Source organism: Sebastes umbrosus, chromosome 7 (genome assembly GCF_015220745.1).
Source record: "Sebastes umbrosus isolate fSebUmb1 chromosome 7, fSebUmb1.pri, whole genome shotgun sequence".
NCBI classification, from domain to species: domain Eukaryota; kingdom Metazoa; phylum Chordata; class Actinopteri; order Perciformes; family Sebastidae; genus Sebastes; species Sebastes umbrosus.
In genome coordinates, this window is record NC_051275.1 from 18,391,009 (window position 1) to 18,415,254 (window position 24,246).

A 24,246-nucleotide genomic window follows, 5' to 3' on the forward strand; every position below is an offset into this window, starting at 1 on the left:
CACCTATTGTCTGTCTGTCTAAGTACATTTACTGCAGTACTGTAAGTAAATACAAGTTTGAGTTACTTTACTTGAGTATTTCCAACTTAAACTTTGCTACAGTTCAGAAGGCAAGGCAGCTTTATTTGTATAGCACTTTTTCAGCAACAGTGCAATTCAATGTGCTTTAGAGGCAAATATTGCACTTTGTACTCCACTGCACTTTTTTCAGAGCTATAATTACATCATTTTCAGATTAGAACTTTTAAACATTAAAACATATGATAAGTATATAAAGTGCAATGCATTGTTAAATATTAAACCAGTGGTTCCAAATCATTTTTGGCTTGTAACACCTTACAAAAAGCTTTGTCACGTTTCAGATGTCTGTTTTAGGCCATAAGAGGTCAAAGTGTCCAATATTTCACAACAAAAAAAGCAAAGATCACACATATCCACATAATTAATATAAACTTGTGTAGCTGGACTTGTTGTTTCTACGCCATTAATAGTCTCACAACCCCTTAGATTTATCTTGTGTCTCTTGAGAACCACTGGATACCTGTCTAACTGTACATAACAAACTAGCTCCATCTCAACCAGCTTCTTACACACTGATGCATCGGCATTAATTTATTATTGTAATATATATTATAATATAGCAGTTGCATGGGCCATTTTACTGCATAAAAAGTTTTAATACTTACATTTAGCTGATAATACTTCTGTTAAGTATTAATCAGAAGTATGTACTTCTGATTTTGAATGCAGGACTTTTACTTGTAATGGAGTATTTTAACATGAATGGACTAATACTTAATACTTCTTCCACAACTGCTGTTGAAGGATCCCTCCTCTGTTGCTCCCCCTGAAGTGACTTTTTTTCTCCTTAAAGAAGGTCTCCTTATCCAAATTGAGCGTGTAAAGATAGACAGTGTTTTATAGATTCTGAAGCCCCCCCCCAAGACAAATGGAGGGAGAGATTTTGAGATAAAAAACACAAAATGAACATGACATGAAATGAAATGCATCAAGGCAAGTTATTGTATCCTTGATCTTGATCAATTATATCGTGTTGCTAAAAATAAAACGCACTTGGAAATCTTCTCAAGTGCTCTGCTGAACTTGTCTGACAAAACCATCTGCTAGACCTGTTTTCAACAACTGAGTGGATGAGTGGTCTGGGGAGGGTAACACACAAACACACACACACACACACACACATACATAGAAAATAAACACAAATACATATCAAACTAGAAGAGCACTCAGAGAGCGCAAACCCCCACCAGGACCGGTCTGCTCCAGAATGTAATGGGCTCTCTTCATGAAAATCAGGCCAGTAGTTTTTCCCCAATACTGACGACAAACAGACAAACAAACCAACCTCCTTGGCAATGGCATTGAACATAAAACACATTCACGCATATTGTACATACAAATCAGCCCTTATGCATCACAGTGGCTGACTGACAGAGCAAAGCCTCACTTGAAATCAGGGCCCCCTCTGTTAGAAGTAGAGTCCCCCCCGCTGATAAGATATAATTTTCCATGTATCGCTGAGTGCTCTAATCAGTGTTTTGTTTGTGTCTTTTTCAAGTCAGTGAAAACGTCTGTTTTCAACAGGCATAATGTGATTCTCCAGCCAGGTTTCAATCAGATAGATGTGTAGTAAACAGTTTATGTTCAGTATTTGATAAAGCCATAATGCTTGTATGTTTTTTCCCTGTGAGATACAGACTATGTAGATAAGAAGTGTGTGTGTGACAAGTGCGGGTATAAGCCCTACACCACTTAAGACATTAGAGTTTTTTTTTTCCATAGTAACTGTCCCCTGGCAACCAGTTTGAGAGCCAGTAATATTCATAGTACTCCATACCCCTCTGGCTCTCCTCACACATACCCTTCCTCACCTTCCCCATCACTCACATCCTCTCTCTCCTCCCTGTGCCTATGTGTGCGTCTGCATGTGAGTCAGCTGCATCCTCAGCACCTGGGACATTACCTCCGGTCTCCACAGGGGAAGCTGCGTCGCTGACACTGTGAGTGAGCTGTTGCTTTCCTCAATTCATTTGATATTTTAAAACTGTAGTATCTGTATAATTATTGCTTTTTGTTTTATTGAAAGAAAATGTTTTATTGTTTGATTGCAGAGTGAAAACTGGCTTTGTTTTATGGAAAATAATGCATGTTAATGGCCAGTTTATTTAGCATGTTTGATATATATTTTCCATGGTAATGTTTTGTATTTGTATTCCTCTGTATTTCTATTTGTTTTTTCTTTCTTGTAAACTTGGGATTTCAAATTTGTTGACAGAAAACTGAGCATGTTCACCTGTTGCTGATGTTTTCTTATCTTCTTATGTCATTATTTATTGTTGTTATCAGGCATCAGCTGTATCTGCATGAAGGAACTGAAAAGAAAATTGTATTCTCCACTTATTTGTTTCTCTCGTGGCTGGTCAGGTTTGTCGATCAGGGCTTTGAGCCAGAATATTTGCGGGTGTGTAAGAGAGGAGCGGGAGGTCAACATGGGCTCCAGCTCCTCCTCCTATGCCCCTAAAACCATTTACCTGGATGTGGACGGGAAAGTGCAAAAGGTGGGTCCACTTCCATTTGAAATGCTGTATTTCTGGGATCTTTCTTATTGTTTACATACCTGTTTATTATAAATATAATGTGACTTAACACATTTTGGAGAGGTATTTTCTGCTGTTTGAAATGGGCTGGTTTGACTATAAAGTTAAGCTTTGTTTTTCTTTACAGGATATAGACATTTTTCTTTTATTTATTTTTTTTGCCAGCCATCAGGGACTGTATAGGATTGGGAATAAATGGAAAAACATATTTAATGTGACTTAAAAAATGTTAACTGTATACCGTGAAGGTTGTTGCAAAACTATATCTATGGTATGGTGGATTAGGTGTCTAACTGTAGTCAATTAAATCAATCAATTAAAGATACTGGAATTCATGTTGTATGGATTATTTGGCAATAAAATCCAAAATATTTTTTAATTCATGCAGGTGGGACTCATCCACTAAATGTATTTACTTATTAATTTATTAATTCAATATTAAGACATTAATAATGTAATAATGGGCTTAATTATAAAGCCAACCTCACAGTAAACAACTTTAATTATGGCAATTAAATATTTCCTTTTTTATTTTGCCTTCATGACCCACATAGCAGGTATTCCCAGCGGACTAACATCACCTGAGGAGGAGATTAGATGGTGATGCAGTTAGCCTTACAGGTGTTACTGACAGAAGCAAACACCTGGCTCTGTTGTATATGAGTGAAAATATGGATTTAGATCTATTTCAGTCCTTACGCTTTATTTTATAGAAGCAGCAATTAAGCGAAGTGGTGACATAAAAGAAAAAAATAAAGTGTAACACTGACTTATTTCATCTTTTTAGTCATAAAAACCAGCGCAGCAACAGCTTGGTGACCATTTCAGCTTGGTGAACAGCCGTGAGAAATGGTTTAAGGCTTGAGTTTCATGTTTCAGCGTTCCAAACATGCTGAGATACATGACATACACTTGCTGATCTGGTGATGTAGAGTGCTTCAAGTAGAGAGCTGGCGATGACACATGTCTGTTGAAGAGCCCCGAGCCCACGGCCTGAGGCTGAATGTTTGTCTGCTACACCTGCTCCCTTCAAGATGTGAGATCACTGTTTTTGCACATTGTTAAACGCGCCCACTCTTTGATATCGACCCTCCATAGACAGATTTTGAAATCTACTGTACTACATCTTGTAAACTGGGCCGGTTGCATGACAGGCGTGGATAATGTTGCTGTCTTCAAGAGCTCCATGAACACTCGCACTCCAGCTGTCCTTTTCTTTCTCTCTCTCTGCTGACTTGACCTTGTTCAACCATAAAACGAGCTGACCCTTACTTTACCTTCCCATGTGATTCGGTTGTCTAAAAAACATAGGAAATTTGATATAACCTTCCCGTCCCCGTCAGAACACTGAGGCCTTATATGAAAACCACAGCAGCTGTTTGTGTGGAGGTGTGCCTCTGGATACACACAGATTGCACTGTGTTGGTTTTGTGGGCCATTTTGTGGCACATGTTTTCTCGTAAACATATGACATGATGATAAATAATACCACTACTATGCTCAGCCAATGTAAAAAAAGCCTTTTGCCATCATTTCCATCATACGTGTATGGATTAATACAAAATGTGTTTAACTCACAGGTGGTGTTCAGTCGGCACTGCAGCCCATGTGACATCAAGGAGCTCCTGTGTTCCTCATCTAACATCCCCAGGTGTGTTGTTTTGTCTCCTCATTTATTCATTCACATGTAGATCTTCACTCCCCTTCTGTGTCTCTGGGCATACTTGAAGATGGCCCTTAAAACCTGAGAACGATCACATGAAACTGCACAATAATATAGTACAACACAGCAAGATTTTCATGCAGTGAAGCAGCCAGTAACATATTAGTACTTGCATGTAATAGTCAGATATTAGCCATGAACACAAGCAGACAATAATACATTATAAAAGCAAGATCATCATTGCCTTTCGTTGTTTTTTGCTTTTATTTAAGAAAATTAACTTTTTACGCATCTTTTTTCCCTCTTTCTCTTTCATTTATCCAGCCAAAGTCTTTACTGACTCTACTCTACTGACTACTACTCTGTAATATATGAGATACTGCATTCTAGGCAATGCACAGACACAGCTATGTTAGCTGCCGAAAAAAGAAAAAAAAACATATTTATTAATAACTTTCATAGCATGTAGATCACTACAGTTTAACTCTAATGTGATATTTAACGCTGTCTCACCCTTTGGGAGAGAAAGTTCAAAAGACTTAATTGTTTGAGAAATAGTGTGAAATATTAAGAGGAGTGAATGTTTATTTCTACTTTTCTCACTTATCTTCTAATCCTCTTTGTACAGGACGACTGCCATCATGATGATTGACCCAGAAGGAGCTTTGGTTTCCATAGACCCAACCATGCCCACCAACTCTCCAAAGTAACATACCAGCATTGTCACATTATATTTGTATAGAAATCACATATTTACCTTTCATTTATGTCATCTTTTTCTAAATCTCTACATCTTTTTTTTTTAACAAAAACTCTTTATAAACTGAGATCGACATTTCATGGTTCACCTTGGTAACAGTAGCTGAGAAAACAATCTTACCATAAGGTTAATTTTGTAACTGTTCCAGAGCTTTCAACCATATTTACACAACAGCTAATTAAATTAACCTTGTGGTGAGATTTCTCCAGAGGTGGGACCAAGTCATGGTTTAGCAAATCACAAGTAAGTCTCAAGTCTTTGCACTCAAGTCCCGAGTTGAGTTCCAAGTCCTAAACTTTGAGTTTTGAGTCCTAAATGCGCTCTTCACCAAATGTAATGCCATTTGTGTCTCCGTCTGTAATTTTGGACCTGTGTCATTGTAATTGCTACTGTAATTTGTTTTTTGTTGACCACCGCATAGTTTTTGTACACAAAAAAAAATCATCTTTGGTACCAACTGTTGCTCAGTAACATAACGTTAGTTCTTCATGGTCAAGTGGACCTGGAGAATTAAGTGTCGACTTGCTGGGAGTGAATATGAATAGGGTTAACGTTAGTTGATTGATGAAATAAAGGGAAATTAATTGATTTGTGACACTTTTTAAAGAACATACTTTTTAATCTTTGGGCTCGGGGGAAGGCATCAAGTATTTTCAAGTCAAAAGGCTCAACTCACTTGGACAGTGAAGTCACAAGTCATTGGTGTTAAAGTCCATGTCGAGTCTAAAATCCTCAAATTTGTTCTTTCATGCGTCCACATCTCTCGATTGCTCTGTCAACTGTAAATCTTTGGGGGGAAAAAGCAATATAAAGAAATTGTTCCTCTGATTTCCTCCCAGCTCTCTGTACAAAGTTGTCCCTCTGTCTACTGGTCAAATTGGAGGTAAGCTGTCGGCTATATTTTGCTGTCACTCTAACTAACACATACATTAATGCATCAACAACGCATCTACTGTGGAAGTAATAATGATCTTGAAAATACAAAATCTGAGAATATGGTTGCTTTCACGACGATTTATCTGGAGTGTATTTCTGTCTGCAGAGAAGGAGGACATGTTTCAGAACGTGTTGTCCCAGGTGGCTGATCAGTTCAGCAGGTAACGCCTCAGTTGTTTATGTTATGTTGTGGCCCTCACACATACCTTACACATACCTCACACACACATACCTGACACCAGGGACTATCAATGATAACAGCAGCTTCAACCCATAGAGACAATTGAAATCAGCTAAGTTCTTTCACGTGTCATTTATTTTGCAGGCCCCATTACGGTTTTATTTTGTCATTATGACCAGTGAACCTGTGAAACGTGCCAGTCTTCTATTCTTTCCACTCACAGAGCCTTTCGCATCAACGAGCTGAAGACTGAGGTCACCAACAGGCTAGCAATGCTGGAAAAGAGAGTGGAACGTAAGTGGTACATTTTATAGTAGATAGTTTAAATGAAAGGGTCCCCCAGAAAATCTCTTTCTAATGCAAAACCAAGATGGAAATAAAACATGAAATACAGCTAAACTGCAATGAAATTTCTTGTCATGTTGTTTCAGTGGAGGGCTTGAAGGTGGTGGAGATTGAGAAGTGTAAAAATGATCTGAGGAAGCTGCGAGATGAGATGACTTCAAGAGGTGGTGGCAGGTGAAATGAATAAGAATTTACTTACAGATGTCAACAGAAACACAGTCAGGTCAAATAAACTTGTTTGGATTTCTTTCCTTTTAAATTCAGAGTAAACTGTCCATGCAAATACAACTTTGACGATGGGAAGAAGGTCACTCCTAGACGAGATGTCCCCAATTACCCAAAGGTATGTCCACTATTACTTTAATTACTATTGGACAAAGCTAACTTCAACAGCATCCTTTTCAGGTGTTCTGATTGTTTATTTGGCGTTTACAGTACACGCTGTCTCAGGAGACTATTGAGGCGCTCAAGAAGCCAACATTTGACGTCTGGCACTGGGAACACAACGAGGTTTGTTGACGTTGCCGCTCCATAACTCAATCAGCCATTTCCATTCCATTATCCAAGTGACTGATTTATTTTTCTCTTCCTTTGCGGCTGCAGATGCTAAGTTGTTTGGAGTATATGTACCATGACTTGGGACTGGTGAAGGAATTCAACATGAACCCCATCACACTGAAACGCTGGCTGGTAAAGTTAGAGCAGTAAAGGACAGCTAAGCCCATGGATATGCTGCATACTGCAAAGCACATGGTGCAGATTTCATACAAGCTTTCACTAGAGGTGTTGCTAAGAGTATCAGTGTTCTGACACAGATAACGAAATAATTTTTAAATTGTACAAGGCTGGAAATACTTTTGACTTCAGATTCTGCAGTCGCTGAATGAATAATTCTCTTGTCTTCTAGTTGGGGATTCAGGAGAACTACCGTAACAACCCTTTCCACAACTTTCGCCACTGCTTCTGCGTTAGTCAGATGATGTATGGCATGATTCACCTCTGCAACCTGCAGGTACGGAGCATGTTTGTGTGTGTTCATCAAGTTCTGAACAATTAAACACCATTTTGTTACAAGCAACGGAATCGACTGATATCACGCCATTAAATAGCTGTTATCAGTTGCTATAAGCACCATAGATCTGGGTCATTAGGGGCCTACTACACCTACTGCGTTGTAAAAGTGAAAGCGAAACTTAAAAGCAACACGTTCTAACATTGTAAAACTGAACAAATAACAAGGCATCTTTAGGTTTAGGCAACAAAAACACTTTTTTTTAGATAGGTCAGTTAGGTTTAGGGGAAATCATTGTGTTTTGGCTTAAAATAACTAAAATTTATTTTGTGAACTCAAAGACAACTACACGTTGTTGGATGCAAATACTACAGTGCCTTATGCTTCTGCTCCTGTCATGATTACTATGGTCGCTAGAGGCCACCGTTGTGTGCTTTTATACTTTCTTTCTGTGATCAACCATGTGAATAGATGATAAAACCTACTATTGGGTGTAGTAGGCCCCTATTGATCCACATCTAGGGTGCATTTAGCGACTAATAATGCCTATGTAATAGCCTGACAACAGTCTAATTGGTTTGAAATACCAACTGATGAATTTCCAGACAGGACATTTTGCCATTTTTTGGACAATTTGTAACAACACCTTTCATTCCCACTGTTGTCCAGGAGAAGCTGACTCTCACAGACATGGGCATCCTAATGACAGCTGCAGTGTGTCATGACCTGGACCACCCCGGTTACAACAACACGTAAGACTCACTATTCTGTCTGTAGGTGTGTTGACAGATGTAGCACTGCCATCGCCCATTGACCCCAGTATGTTTTGACATCCTCTGCACAACACTGCTGTCAATGATCTGTGAAACTAGTTCAGCATGAAGAGAGTTCAGGTATGAAAACACGCTGATTAAGATTATCATGTTGTTTTTGGTCTGAGGCGAGGACCTCTCTTATCAGGCAAGCTTCATGGGAATATACCATCAATCCATCCATTCACCCATGTCTCCCATCCACCAGGTACCAAATCAACGCCCGCACAGAGCTGGCGGTGCGCTACAATGACATATCTCCGCTGGAGAACCATCACTGTGCTGTGGCCTTCCAGATCCTGTCTCTTCCTGAGTGCAATATTTTTGCAAATGTGGATCCTGAGGCATTCAAACAGATCCGACAGGTGAGATGTAAAACTCCCACTCGTTTATTCATAACAAGCATGCCGACTTTTACCTTAATCCATTCTTGTGACATATTAAAGGGGCTCTATAATCAGAAATTGCTTAACAGTGACAACTGTTAAGTCAACGTCAGTCAGCGTCCTGTTGCTCACGCTTGTGCTCACACTACATAGACGCGAGCGAGCATCGGTCAAAACAGTGAGGCGACACACACGAGACTGAACGGGATTGAGAGCTAAAACCACAATATCACTATATATTTCACATGCTTGGCAGTAATGTTAGCTTACCTGTCCAATCGGAATGTTAATAGCTCGGGGTCCGTTTTGACGCCCAAAACCAAACGAAGGTCACTCCATGAATCGAAGGCCCGGCCGATGTTGATCCTAGTTTTTCCCTGACGCCGGTTACATTCCTGTTTTGCAAGACGGGCTTTACTAGATGTAACTTTGTTTTTGTTGTGCTTCCGTGAAGTTTGTGTTGGAGTCTGAGTTGTGGTGGGAGCTGGTCCTTTGTTGGCGTTATCGGACTGCATTTCTAACCGAACGTTAGCTATTGTTAGAACTGTAGCGGAGCTGAAGAGAGTAAAGGCACTCGAGACGTCAAATCCGTTGGATTTTCACAGAAAAAACATTGCACTTTCTTCACATTAGTCCACACATCAGTCTACAGGCTGATAGAGAAAACCCAGAAAATCGCGGAAAGTCTCATTTTCTAGGTTAGGTTACAACTTATTTACACATTGGCAATGAAAAATAACGTTTATACATGTAAAAACTTACATACGGTCTCTTTAACATAGTAATCTGAACACTATTTTGATTTTAAATCTTAACAAATGTCATGTAAATAGACTTTTGTTTTTTATATTTCCAGGCGATTATCACTCTCATCCTGGCCACCGACATGGCCAGACACGGGGAGATACTAGACTCCTTCAAGCAAAAACTGGACAACTTTGATTACGCCAATGAAGAGCATGTGACATGTGTATGTATACGAGATCATGTTGCATTTCCACCTGACATCAGCTGTTTACTGTGACTTCAACACAAGCGGTCCTTTATCTGTTGAGTGTGCTGTGATCAGCAGAGGCCGAATGGATGGTATTAGAGTAACTGGGAAGGTATTCACAGACATACAGTAGATGCTGTATGTGCTCTGATGACGAATAGGCTCCTGTGTTTTGTGTTGTATGTATGTACACGTGTGTGTGTGTGTGTGTATGCAGCTGAAGATGGTTCTGATCAAGTGCTGTGACATTTCCAACGAAGTGAGGCCAACTGAGGTCGCTGAGCCATGGGTGGACTGCCTATTGGAGGAGTACTTCATGCAGGTGACCTCAACCAATGCATTCACATAACTCAGAAATCCATTATCTAAATCCGTCATCAACTCAAGAGGAAGGAAAAGGTACACTGTGAGCAATAGCTAAAAGACAACATTTCCACTTGTGTGCTTCCCAGAGTGACAGGGAGAAGTCCGAGGGTCTCCCTGTGGCTCCCTTCATGGACAGAGATAAAGTCACCAAACCCACCGCTCAGATTGGATTCATCAAGTTTGTCCTCATCCCAATGTTTGAGACTGTCATGAAGGTAGGACAGTGTGTGTGTACACATGTGTTCCTTTACAACACACACTGATCAACAATGAATGCTCTCACTGTGTCGTCCAACAGCTTTTCCCTCAGATTGAGGAGATCATGGTTCAACCTTTGAGAGACTCTCGGGACCACTATGAGGAGCTGAAACAGATTGATGATGCCATGACAGAGGTATAACCATATCTATTCTACTCTATTCTATCGACCTATCGGGCTATCTATCGGCACAATCAAGCTTTGTTCAAACTCACACATCTTTATGTTGTACTGTGTTAAACTATTTTTAAAAAAACAGACACGTCAAACTACATCACCTGTTGCCATAGTCACGAGTGACTTGTAGGGGGAGTTGAGATATCCGTGTTTCAGTTAGTAAGAGATATTTCACAATGTGAAAACTTTGAGAGAAAACATTATAATTTAAAGGAATAGTTCAATATTTTAAGAAATATTTGCTTTCTTGCTGAGAGTTAGATGAGAAGATTGACTCCACTCTGACATCTTTCTGTTAGATGTAAATGGTAACAAAATCCGCCTACCACTTCCTCCTATTCCTTCCTATAGCTCACCAATTAACACCTTATATCTCTTTTTTTTTCGGCCGAACATAAACTAATGTTTAAAAAAGACAATCCGCCGCTTTATGGTGGGCTATGTGCCCGTCTATTTCTTGGCTCTGACAAGTTGCCCAAAATTACAGACGCTTTGTAATCTGTGTAGCATACGCAAGCTCTATCCTTAGGCAACCAGCAGAGTTACTGGTCCCAGCCAAGAAATAAATGGTGAATTGCACCGCCAAACACCGGCTCTAGAAAGAGCCTTTCGTATTTTTCCGTTACCTGAAGGCCACCATATTTCTCCAACACGCTTGTAAAACAGCGATAACGTGAGTCGCAGAGTGCAAAACCGTGGTACCGCCAGCCCCCATCTGACTTCCGTTGCTCCTAAAGTAGAGTTATTATGGTAAGAATGGCCTCTGAAATGTTTGCTCCATAAGCACCATAAACAATGTAAGGAATAATTCTTTGAACAAAATGCATCATTTTTGGTTCTAGCAAAATTATAACAGTTTTTCTTTTACAACATTGTAATCAGAATATTATTGTTCTTATGATATCTCTGTGACAGCAATCATACAGTGAAAATGTCATATTGTGAACTCAGGGGATGCGGTGAACAAGGATGGGAATAGGGCTGGTTTGAGATGCAGTGATGGTCTCAAACATGTCTATAGCCTTGAAGGTACTTCAAATAATCAGAGTGTAAGGGGTTAAAACAATGGCAATAATACCTGTTTCCTGTTGTGAGAAGGAGGGACGTAGAGAACAAATCCAAATCAATCTACACAGTGTCATTTAAGCTTTTCACACCCACCCATCAAACCGGTTGCTAACATAAAGGTGTGTCTTTTGTTCAATGAGGCCCAGAAGAAAAAAGCTGAAAATATGTCATTAGGCGGGAAGAAGAAGTAAGCTCAGCAGTGAGTGAGTGAGGTGGTATATCTGTGTAAGTAAAAGCAAATGACTCCTTGGTTGTGCTTTAGTGTTTAGTGTCATGAGTGCGCTCTGTCTCTGCCTCTCTCTGGCCTCAGCAACTCTCCTCTATATAGTACTCAACTCTATCTACAAAAGCCACACCTTTAGGAATGTGCAGCACTTTCATCACTTTGGATTCGCCTTTTAAGTTTAGCACCAAGGAGTTCATATCAATTTACTCACAAAAAAGGAAAACCGAGGGGGTAATCCCGTTTAGTCGGCTCAAGCGAAATTGGTTCGGCTTGAGAAATTCTTGGCAAGTGCTGTAGAAGTTAAACAGCCTACAAATAAAAAGAAAGAAAGAGAAGTCCACCAGCTTACAAGAAAGAAAGATAAGCATCTTTTTTGATTCTCTTTGCGATGAAAACAAAGTGGTGAAATTGTCGCTCATTTGTTTTCCCCTTAAACACCATGTTACCTTTTTAAAGTGAAAAAACATTTTCTGCTCATGAATTGAAACTACAACCCTCTTTTCCATCAATTTACATTGAACTTTTCCAATAGAACGAAGTTGCCACTAGAGTAAGTTTTGACTTTCCAGGGAGGTCAATTCTCACTCACAGCTATAAGGAAAGTTCAGTCCAGTAGCCTCAATATGTGGTGGACGATAACCACCCTAACTTTTGGTGGTCAGGCATGGTTTGTGCTGATCTAGGCACAGCTCTCTCAATGAATCAATGAGTTTTAGTTTTAGTTTCATCTTTCTTCCTCAACATCCTGCTGTTTTTCTGCACCTAATCCAACCTCTTATTTTATTGCAGGGGTCTTCTTTTGTGATCAAACTCAAGGAAAGACTTTAAAACAAGTGACTGAGGCCTCGGTGAAGTGAAGACATCCTCTGCTGTGTTGTGAAGATGATGACAGGTGGATCAAGATCAGAAGGGAGAGAAAAGAGAGAGACCACTTGGCTACATACTGAACTAAACTTAGGCGTCAAGGTGGCATATCTTGAACTTTGACTTAGACTTTTGCACTGGATGTAACAGAGAGGGACCTGCTGACCTCTCTGTATATGTATGGTGTTTACTGTATATTCTTCTCTCTATTCTTATTTTATTTCATAGTGTCTCAAGAGTTTGAAGGACCAGTTTCTCCAAAAATAAACCCTATTTTAAGATTGATTACCATGCATTTTAAAAGCACACAACAGCTGCAGCATAGTGGGATGTTTTCACCTCACTGTGGCAACACATTTTTTGATTGATATGAGTGTTTTCCAAAGAATAATGCAGCTTCACTTCTTTTTGTTCACACATAATGTGCAGTTCACCGTCACCAGTCTACGTGTATTCTTTTACCTTCGACACTTTTCCAGAAAATAAAGCCACTTAGGGGCATGTATTGTCCAATGTGTCCTGTAAAAAAGGTTTTAATATCTCGCAATAGATGTAAAACTGTGTTCTGTATGTCTGTTCATCTGTCACACACTCTGAGTCTTTATATATAAAAGTTAGACAACACACATGTCAGTGTCTTCAGAATGTTTTCATAGTAAGTTTTGTACTAGGACAGATTTTAAAACAACACATGTTGACCAAGGAAAAGTTAAAAATACACTTAAACACTTACACTTATATAATACACTAATTTAAATAAGCCTGATATGAACCTTACAATGATCCCATAAAGTGAAGCGAGTTCTCTTTGGAGTTTGTGCATTGGTAAAGTGAAAACTGACCTGCTGACTTAAAAAAGTGAAAATATCAGTTAAAGTATATTAATTATAATACAATTAATGGACACAAATTAACCCCTCATTTGTGCTTTGCATACCTCCACATGACTTGGTACATATTACTGTAGATGAACATGAAAGTTCCTTCCTGACCTTGGATATACTGTAGTAGTTTGACAAAACAATCTCAACTAACTATCCCTGGAGTTTTCAGCTTTCATTACACAATCGTATTGAGGGTCGGCTCTAGCCCTTTTGGTGCCCTATAGGCGAAATTCGGATTTGGCCGAGCAGATGAAAAAGTGTGAGAAAGAGAGTTACAGAGGTGAAACCTGTATTTCTTTCTTTATTTATTTGTTCATTTATTACCGCAATGCAGAAAATGAGGAAGGGTGCCCACCTGCATTTTGTTATTTTGAGGGTGACCAGTACGCCCCAGATGTTGGCGCCCTAGGCAACCGCCTATATGGCCTATGCCTTAAGCCGACCCTGATCCTCGTCAGTTTGCTCATTTGTCATGGGGATGTATCTGTTGCCATGCAAGCTCAGCAGCTGTAATGATATCATCTAAAGCACTTTCCATCTATTTTGAAATGCTTGCTTGTCAACAGATCCATCCCCATTAGTCACTGATGAAGACCATGTGATACACAGATCCAGAAAAAGCTAGTTAATAAATCTGGAGTTGGGATTGTTTTGTCAAATCACTGTTGATTACTGACACGTGCTGCTAATGCAAAGCGGCCTTAACACTCAGCAAGTGCCTATTTAGATTACTGTGGTAACAACGATTATTGAATTCAGTTAATCAATAACATCTTCACCTGAAAAAAGTCTTGTTTTTCACTTTACAATCAGCAAACATCTTCTCCCTTTTGACCCCACGTGTAAAACCGCACGATCTTCACACCAGTAATTGCTGTGCAGATGTTCCAGTTGTGCTTCCCTGCGCCATCGTCCTGATTGAAATACATTTTATTGCCACATTTTAGACTTGAGGGCTAGAAATGTGTTGAAATATGGCTAGTTATCCAGTGTGTACCACCCAAAGGTGCCACTTATCACAGCCCGTACCACGCCCCCCCACCTCCTCCCTCTCTCTACAGCTTCCCTTTGAGCCATATCAGATCTGGGTGGTTTTCCTCCAGCTACTCCACACTGTTTTTATTACTGTGGGGGGATTTTTTGGCAACATGTTGCCAATAACTCTAGAGCGATTATTGCCTCACCTGTTGGCCTCACCTCACACACACTGAATACCACCTACACAGTGCTGAAATGAAATAATATTAATAACACAGAGTCACGCACAATATGAATCACCAAAGACTTTATTTGTGCTGCATATTTTTATTTAGGTTTGTTTGTGCATTCAGAAATCCAGTAGGAGAATTAATAATTTCACTCCTCTAGTCTGTAGTTTAATTTGATTCCTCTCACTATGTATCCACATGTTGATGGTCTGATGGTCCTTTTGAATTAACCTGATCTTTTGTGTGTGTACTGCTGCAATTCTACTTGTAAGATGATGATCTCAAAGCAATAAAAAAAAAGACAACAGTAGACCGCATGTTTGTGTTGCAGTTGAGATGAAAGAAAGTGAGTAAAAAACATGAGTGAATGTGTGTATTTACCAATCACCTTCTCCACATAGCGTGACAGAGTATATTGACATTCACCTGCAGGAATGCTCCTAATTAATCATAAATCATAAATTAATAATGAAATGATACAGCACAGCATGCTGCTCTGCACAGCCAATGATTAAAGTACTCATAAATCAATAAAGGTTCTTAGTGACAGGTTGAGACAATGTGCTTTCATATATTTTACTGTCTCTTGCAGATGTTTTTTTTGTTAAATGCTTAATCTTCTCTGTAAGCGATCTCTTCACATTTCAGTTGATCAAAAGATGAATCACTCAGGTTGAGTCATTTAGTAGCCTGTTAGATGTTTTCAGATGTTTGCAACGCTAATTAAAGCAACTGATATCTAAAACCCTTTGTCATTCTCTTCGCCTTAAGGCTGGGTGTCACATCATGTTTAACCGCCACAATACTTCAATGGGCCTGTTTGTCGACGTGAAAGTGAATACTGTATCTATTACAAAAGAAGCACCTCGATGGCGGTTAAATGAGCAAGTGTTTAATTTTTCTTTCACTGGGTTCGCACGATATTGGACCTTAGCGTGCAAAGGAAGGTGTGGCGTTAATGCACAGACATATGATCAGGGGGTTTAACACATTGTGATATTATTTACATGTATTTGGGTGTTTTGAAGTGGGGGCTGTATGAGGTACTTCTCCATAGTCAGTGTATCACCTACAGTGGATGGCGGTCGGCACGCCCCCAGTTTGGAGAAGCAGACAAAAGCACCAGCACGGGAGCAAAGCAATGTACTGCTGTGGACGGGGCCAGCAGCAAAACATATTTTAGCCACCAAAAAGAAAGGCTCACCTAAAAAGATCAGCATCTGTTTCAGTGTACGCTATATTAACAATATTATACCCATTTTATCCAGCCGTCAAACTGCCCTTTCCAATGGGGAGCTGAACTTTCTTCAAATCAGCCAGACTCTGTTGACAAAAACAGTAAAAGTTCAGTTCCCCATCGGAAGATATTCTAAATATAGCGTACATATATAGCGGTCTGTGTCTCCAAACTGGGGTCGTGCCAACCGTCATCTACTGTAGGTAATACACCTACTATGGATAAGTACCTCATACAACCCCACTTTAAAACACTTACATTTTAACCAGGAGTTTTCTGGAAATCTGGGCCTTTACATTTATATTTTAATGCACAAAAACTCCATCCTCACATTTTGTTGTACATTTTTTCATCACCCATTCATCTCAGTGCATCTCAGGTTGGGTCTTTTTTGACCACCCTACCACTTGGGGGCGACAAAGGTAGAAATGTTCAAAGGTAGAAATGTTCAAATCCTACACATAGTGGCTTTAATTGTCATTATTTGTAAATTTGTAAACTTTATTTTCTTCTGGTGTCCCAGAGAGCTCTGTTAATTTATTAATTTGGTTATTCAGTGTTTTTTTTCTAACAATTTGCCTCAGATTGAATACAAAGTGGCATTATATTTGTTTGATTTAATTAATTATTAATTCTGAAACTCCTTTGCAAATCCTTCCACCACTATTAAAAGCTGTCTGTTATGAGCATTATCAGTCTCTATATGGATTATGCAGCAATGTACCACCCACAGCTTTGACTTTACAGTCATTCAAGGATCACAGATCTGCACTGGTGGTCTAACAAATCCTGATTCTGAGGCAGGAAAACGTTTAAGAAGAAGTCAAAAGGTAATTTGATCCGACGTAAGTCTTTTTATCTAGTTTTATCGCATCTTATCAGGTAAAAAGCAGGTGAGAAAGAGGTGTACAGGAATGTTGATCGAAATTGATAAAAGTCTGCAAAGCAGCGCAGAGAAGAGAGAAAAACATCCTCTGTCTGTTGTGTCTGCAAATGTTTGTGCTGTCCTGTTTTGACTTGGCCACAGTATGTTACAGTAATGGGAATAGTCTTTCTCTCATTTGTTCTATCATTCAAAAGGCACCTTGGAACCATTTCTGAAAAGTGATTTTACCTTAATGTGTGTTCTGCAAACTCTCATAAAGAGAAATAGATTTACAGGTATAGTTACTGAAAAACCTTTGGCTATAACTATGAAAAATGTAATTCTCTGTTTCCTCCCTTCCTCCCATATTTTCTTTTTTTCTTACTTTCCCAGGTCACAACGCACCACGAAGAATTCCTCCCAGCATGCTGTCTTCATGTGTGTGTGTGTGTGTGTGTGTGTGTGTGTGTATGTGTGTGCGTGCGTGCGCATGTGGCCTTTCAAAATTGAGGTCTTGCAGCAGGGAGCCGTGGATGATCCATGGCCTACTTTCCTGTGAAACTGGGTAAAATACAAAACACATGGCGTGGAACAAATTCAGCTGTTTTACTACCTTACTGTCCATTAATCTGTTCTTCATTATGTACTTCCAGTTTTTTTGCAGGAATCTGAGTGTGTAAGCTTTAGGATTCTCCGCCAAGTCTGTGTAAACACGTGTGACTCTCCATTTAACTTCTGCCGGACCACAGATTAGACTGTGGCGTTAGTCGGGGCAATGACTCAGTCAGCCACATAGGCTTTTCTCTGCTGACCAGACAACAGCGAAGCTTAGCCCTGTTTCATGTGAGCAAACACGCACATGCAGACAAAGCCATGTTTGTGGGAGAGAGGCAGTTAAATCATCAGGGATGTCCCATTCCCCTGACTCCCACATTCACAAGAATGCCCCAGCGCCTTGTTTGGACTGTGAGGACACAAGCTAGATTTACTGAAGACAGTTACATCCCTGACAAGAATGGCAAGAGGTCAAATGTCAGAAGTGAGAGTTAACTCTAAATTCTGGTGCTGCATTTTTGGACACAAAGAGCCGTGTCAGATGGTGTAAATCTCAGCACCAAAACAAATTTCTTTCTCTTCTTTCTCTCTGAGAAAACACACCCACTGTGGCAGACTCTGCAAATAACTGTCCCCTCTCTCCTGCTGTAAAATCCCCTTGTTAATGTTTTTAGTGTAGTTATAAGAATAACTCATAAGTTGCTTTAACAGCTAAACCTTTTTTTATACGGTAGAGAGACCTCACACACTCAGCCACAGGGCTCCAAGACACCTGCACTACATCCTGATAAAACAGGTCTTAAACTTAACGTTTCCATGAACAGCTGTCAGCAGAATATGACTCATTGAGACCTGCAGTAGTCAGAAAGGTTTTAGCATCATCGGGCAAAAATAGACTTATGCACCTCTTCATGGCTCTGTTTTCAGGCTTTAGAAAAATCTAGCCCGTGACGGGAGACTTTGGTCAATCACAGGTCATTTCAGAGAAGAGCGTTCCTATTGGCTGTACTTCGACTGGTGGGCGGTGCCTGGCATTTCCTCAACTGTTCTCAACATGGCTGCCAGGTCACAAACTTTCTCATTTTTACAGCTAAACAGTACACTACAAGATGTTTCTGAAAACATGTGAGGCAAGAAATAGGCATTACAGTAACAGAATATTGATTCATATTTGATCAGTGCTGCCTAGTTTGACCGTTTGATCAGAGTTCACGAGGGATTGTCAGCTGCTCAGACACGGCAGACTCCAGGTCAGATCTGACTGCTTGTTTTCTTGCAGATGCCATTATAGGAGCACCGGAGGACACAGAGGCACATGATTTTTTTCAGATTACCTGTCTCATGCACTACTGTCAGGATATAGTGACCGTTTTATAAAAATAACTTTTTTTAATCATATTTGCTCCAATTCTTCATAATATTTCAAAATAATTTCAGTGTTTGATTACAGCATTTCTCACCTGAACACACTGTGTGCCGCCTTCAGGTGTAAAAATATATATGAATATGTACATTTCCTACCTCATAAAAACCTGCGATGGCTCTTTAATGTTTTGACACTTGTACTTTGTTTTACAATGGCTTCCAGACTTCTTCTTCTTCTTCTTCTTCTTCTACTCTTTCATTGGCACATTGTTTTCATTATGGTACATAAGGATGAAGTGTATTACATCACCATCCTCACCCTCCTTGCTCACGTGCCGGTAAAACGCAAGTAACAAACAATGTGGGGACATCAATACAATGCTCTACAGCGCTAACAGTGATCAAACACTCCACACAGCACCTTTAATTTAACTGAAAATATTTCTTTACTATATATTCACCATAATATCACATATCAACACCACTCCATCCCGTCTGTTCTCTTTTAGGTTACTGCAGGGTTTTACGATCAAAGGCTAAAGTAAATACTGAAAGATCTGATTTCCAAAGAGCCGTACACATAGAGGCTACCTCAGCTCAAGTGTTCATTTCCTGCATACCAGCATCGTTTAGTTCGGATCCATGACTTTCTCAGGCTTGACCCCGACGTTAGTGACCTCTGCTCTGGAGCCTGCATGCTGTGTTTGTCTGCGTTTTTCCTGAAATGTGTTGTTTTTGGTCGGTATTATGCAAGAAACTGAACTTTACACAGATTTTGTACTTTGTGGTTTCAAAGGTCATTCGTGCTCTGTCAACAAAAAAGACATCAAATATCTTCCTAATTTAATTTTCTTTTACCAAACTACAAATATTTCTCTGTCTCTGTCTGAGCGGTGTTGCAATGAATTATTATATATAGCCTATATACTGTATATATTGTAGGCATGGCTATATATTTTTTCAAAGAGAAATAAGAACAGACTGGAGGTCACTGGTTTAAACATTAAAAGCATGCAAACAACAGACATTGAGACATGGAAAGGTATTTGTTTTCCAGACGCTGCCATGGCTGTTGGGAAACTCGTGGGATATATTTTCTGCCACTTTAACTTTATACAACAAAATATTGCTGTCATACTCCCTGTGGTTATTTCGTCACACTTTAACATTTTGTATGTGTTGAAACAGGAGCAATTATCCTATATTTACCCTCTACAGTGTTGTTGTTTTTTTTAGTTTAATTAAACTCTGCATATAAAAAAAAGACCGCCTTAATGTTTACCCCTTATTTACAATTTACAGCCTTCCAAAAGCAGACATTTTACTGGTTTGCTGTTTTTCCTCTGGAGCAGCAGTTAAATTAACAGTTCCCCCAGTCCAATGGAGCACCAGACAACCAGAAATGAGTGATGTGGATTCAATAATACAATCAGACCAAGGACTTAATAATATTATAAATGACTACGAATATGTTGAACAGTTAATACTCTCATGGAGCGCTGTTTGGCTATGATTTGTTTATCTGATTCTTTTGTTGCAGACACATTTACTCAGCATGTCAATAGAGAAGCAGAGAGCCCAGGCTGGCAGCTGACAGTTGGAAATACTAATCCCAACACATGAAAGAGGTCTGACAGTTCGCTGAGGGAGCGGCCCGCACCAGTTTGTTTACAGCGTGATAATCTGGAGCAGGCATCTTGATAGTGAGCTGGCAGAACATCAGCGGCCGTGCCGTGACTGCAGGGCTACACGGCAATTACACTGGCCTCTTATCTGTATGAATAGCAGGCCTAATGACGAATGGACATACAGTATGGAGTATGATTACAAAAAAAGGCCACAAGCAGAAAGTACCTTAAAGTCTTCCCTCAGTGAGCTCTGCTTATAGCATGGAGGGCTGGAGTGGAACTGGGTTTGCTTTAAGTGATGCTAATCACTAGAAGGATGATTCTCTGAGCTTTCCATTTTTATAAAACTGCTCTTTGATATTGCTCCTGAATATACTCTGGTTATTGAAACTTGTAACATGGTAAACTTTTTACTTAAGAAATAGAGAGGCGACGTCCCGCCCCTTCCGGTGGACCCCATGGGACCTTATTTTGGAAAAAAATATGTACGGTAGTCAACGGCGAGAGACAAATATTATTTTGATCCCGTTTAAATTGCTCTCTGAATCACATATGATGATGTTTGTCAATTTAAAAGTCATAGTTTTTCTGTCCAGTCTCTATGACTTTATTAGGGGCCTACTACGTTGTAAAAGTGAAAGCGAAACTTAAAAGCAACACGTTCTAACATGTTGGAAAACTAAATAAAACGTTACGTTTTAAACACAAACAAAAAGGCTTCTTTAGGTTTGGGCAACAAAACCACTTAGTTAAGTTTAGGGATCTTGTTTCGGCTTCAAATAAATGTATTTCAAAAGTTAAATTGCAACTTAACGCTTGTGAACACAAAGACAACTTTCAAGCGGGATGCGAACCCGGTCTCCAGGATAAAAACCCAGTTTTTTGTGTCCCATCCATCGCCGTCGTTGCTCATACATCCAGCAGATACGGGGCAACATTGGCATTAATTTGGAGTCATGTTTCTGGCCACTTGACAAATGTGAGTCCAATATTTACTTTTCGTTTCAGTCTCCACCCACTCCTGCAGTGATTATCTGCTAAATGCTTCACTATGTTCACCAGCTAGTCTCTAACTTTGTCTGTCATTTGGTGCTGAAGATGAAGTGTACTGTTGATTTTTAGAGCTTTTTGGCTGGAAACAGCTGCCTGCTGTGGCCGAAGGGGAACTGTCTTCTTAGTACACCCTTACTCAGCAGCCAAATGTTCTTGTTTCTGTTAGCATTAATTTTCTCTCAGTTCATGGTTGACAGTTTCAAACCCATGTTGTGTCGTGTCAGCAGTCAGAATTCCCCTTGCGATTTCCCTTTGTTGTTCACAAGAGACTCAGAGTCACTCACAGCCCACGGTGTATTCAGTTCAGTCCTGCTGGTCAAACTGGCTGCCTCTCTCTTTAACTTTTTGCCTTTTCTTCTTCCCGAATCGGAAGAACCCATTCCCCTGAGTGGTGGTACTTTTTACTGCTAACCACTCCACTGATGCCCCGTGGAGGTTGTAGACGGCCATGTGTCTCAACATGAAGCCACTTCTTCTTCCCACCTGAGAGCAAGGAGGCTGAAATAAACAGAACCTTGAAAATTTGAATTTATTGCATGCTGGGAAAAATGATGCCAACAAAGTTATTATTTTTCTGGAGAAAACCTTGAGCAAGTAAGATACTGACTCATATTGGCATGGTAATTGTGTTGGACGCCACCCTTCACTTATATTATAATAGTGGGACACTCAAGGCTGAAGAGCAGCACTCCTTTTGAGATTTATGCACCATTTGGTTTCAGATTACATAACTCTTCCCAATTTACTGTGTCATTTTTTGCACCAGTATTAGGTACAAGGGAAAAGGTGTGACGTTAGGGAATAAAGGGGATAACAATCTGGGAACTTCATACTCCAACAAATACATGAGTATAAGCATAAATTCCAGATTACACTTCTGCTACAGCAGCACGCACTGCTGAACATGTGTACTGTAACCACAGCTTGCAGATGTTTAGTAAATGAGTGTATGAACAGAGTGAAATGTTTTCCCATATAAAAGGAGTTTTAACTGCTAAGGAAACTTTGTTTAGTGACTCACCTCTAAATGACTCCCAGCGACTTTATTAAATGCCCCCCACAGAGAATTAGCAGTGATTTCTACTTTAACTCCGGCAGGCCAAGAGTTTGATTAATTAAATACTGAGGAGATCTTCCCTGTATCCTGAACAGATGTTTTCTGAGTCATGTGCTTCCCCAGAAACCAGGACTTTAATCAACCCAATCTGATGACCGGAGAGTTTCTTGGCCGAGTATCATCTACCTTGAAGCTCCACATTTTCCCATCAATAACATACTCAGGCTTTAATTTCCATTAAGTGCTCTTGAAGATGGATGTATTCATGTTTGTCAGGGACATTAAGGTTTTGCCAGATGTGTACACACGCACAGGCAGCATGAAACAGGCGTCTTGTGTTCCGTAATCACCACGATACGGTAGATGCTACAAGTGTTTTCTTATGAATTTTCTAGAAAGAGAGTGAGGTAGTAGCTCCACCTCCGCTATTAGATCATAACAGGTTTGACCTCCCATAATGGGGAAAGATAAATGATACGTTACTACGCCTGTGTTTAAAGCGGGATTGTCTTTCATCTCATGCTGGGACTGTGCCAGGAAAGATTCTCACTGTGAGGTTTAATGCTCCGAGCTATAAGCCCAAACATGTTTATTTATTTTTTACAATTCAAAGGAAACCTTTTTTTTTTTTCCTTTCGGTATCTCCCGCTCTTTCTTCCCCCCCTCTCTCTGTCATTAACTTTATGGGAATTCCCGTGGAATTCTTTCATAGTATCATACCTGATTGTGTGAGATGTGATTTCTTGGAGAGGCATGCAGGGGTTAAATGATCCCTCCTCTGTGATTTGTTTTTCCTTTGAACTAGTGGTGACACAGGAACATCTGGATGCCACTCTGGCATTGAGTAATTAATGTAGAGTCATTAAACAGCACTCAAATATTTGTGTTCTTGAGATTATGCAACATCAAAAACATTTAACAAATGAACTGGGAAACTCTCTTCTCTGTAGGAAGTATTCGGATCCATTACTTAAGTAAAAGTAGCAATGTCCTTACTGTAAGTAAAAGTCTATTAGTATTATTAGCAAATTGTAGTTAAAGTATCAAAAGTAAAAGTACTCGTAATGCAGAAAGATTAGTGTGTTATATATTATAGGCCTATTATTGGACTATTTATACCGATGCATTAATTTGTAAGTAGCATTTAGTTGGTCAAGGTGGAGCTAATTTTGACAATTTCATATACCGTTGCACCCGATTTGGCTGTTATCGGACCATTAAATAGGTGTTATCGGTCGCTATAAGCACCATAGATATCATTAGGGTTCTACTACGCCTACTACATTGTAAAAGTGAAAGTGAAACTTAAAAGCACGTTCTAACAAGTAAAACTGCATGAAACATTACGTTTTGAACACAAACAAGTTTGCCAGAGGTCACTGTTCTGTTTCTTTAATACCTTCTTTCGGTGATCGACCATGTAAATAGATGATAAAACCTAATATTGGGTGTAGTGGGCCCCTACTGACACACATCTATGGTACTTGGGGACAGCTGTGGCTCAGAGGTAGAGCGGGTCATCCACCAATCTGAAGGTCGGCGGTTCGTTCCCCGGCTCCTCCAGTCCACATGTCGAAGTGTCCTTGAGCAAGACACTTAACCCTACATTGCTCCCGAAGGCTGTGCCATCGTTGTGTGAAATGAGTATTTGAATACTTCACATGGCAACCTCTGCCATCAGAGTATGAATGGGTGTGTGAATGGGTGAATGCTGACATGTAGTGTAA

General features: G+C 39.8%; 1 protein-coding gene across 2 annotated transcripts; it reads left to right on the plus strand.

Moving 5' to 3' along the window:
• Window positions 1-1,853: 1,853 nt before the first annotated feature.
• On the plus strand, window positions 1,854-13,402 carry pde9al (phosphodiesterase 9A like). 2 transcript variants are annotated; one of them, XM_037774544.1, is made up of 20 exons: window positions 1,854-2,021; window positions 2,446-2,579; window positions 4,199-4,269; window positions 4,910-4,987; window positions 5,881-5,924; window positions 6,084-6,138; window positions 6,382-6,452; window positions 6,590-6,677; window positions 6,768-6,846; window positions 6,939-7,013; window positions 7,107-7,193; window positions 7,411-7,515; window positions 8,185-8,267; window positions 8,536-8,692; window positions 9,570-9,683; window positions 9,925-10,029; window positions 10,160-10,288; window positions 10,372-10,467; window positions 11,718-11,802; window positions 12,593-13,402. In XM_037774544.1, exons 2-19 carry the CDS (start codon window positions 2,511-2,513, stop codon window positions 11,766-11,768), a joined length of 1,557 nt encoding a protein of 518 aa, XP_037630472.1. In that variant the 5' UTR covers window positions 1,854-2,021; window positions 2,446-2,510; the 3' UTR covers window positions 11,769-11,802; window positions 12,593-13,402. The 2 variants fall into 2 exon arrangements, with proteins under 2 accessions (XP_037630472.1, XP_037630473.1); XM_037774545.1 differs by lacking the exon at window positions 11,718-11,802 and having other exon boundaries at window positions 12,593-13,400.
• The last annotated feature ends 10,844 nt before the right edge of the window (window positions 13,403-24,246 follow it).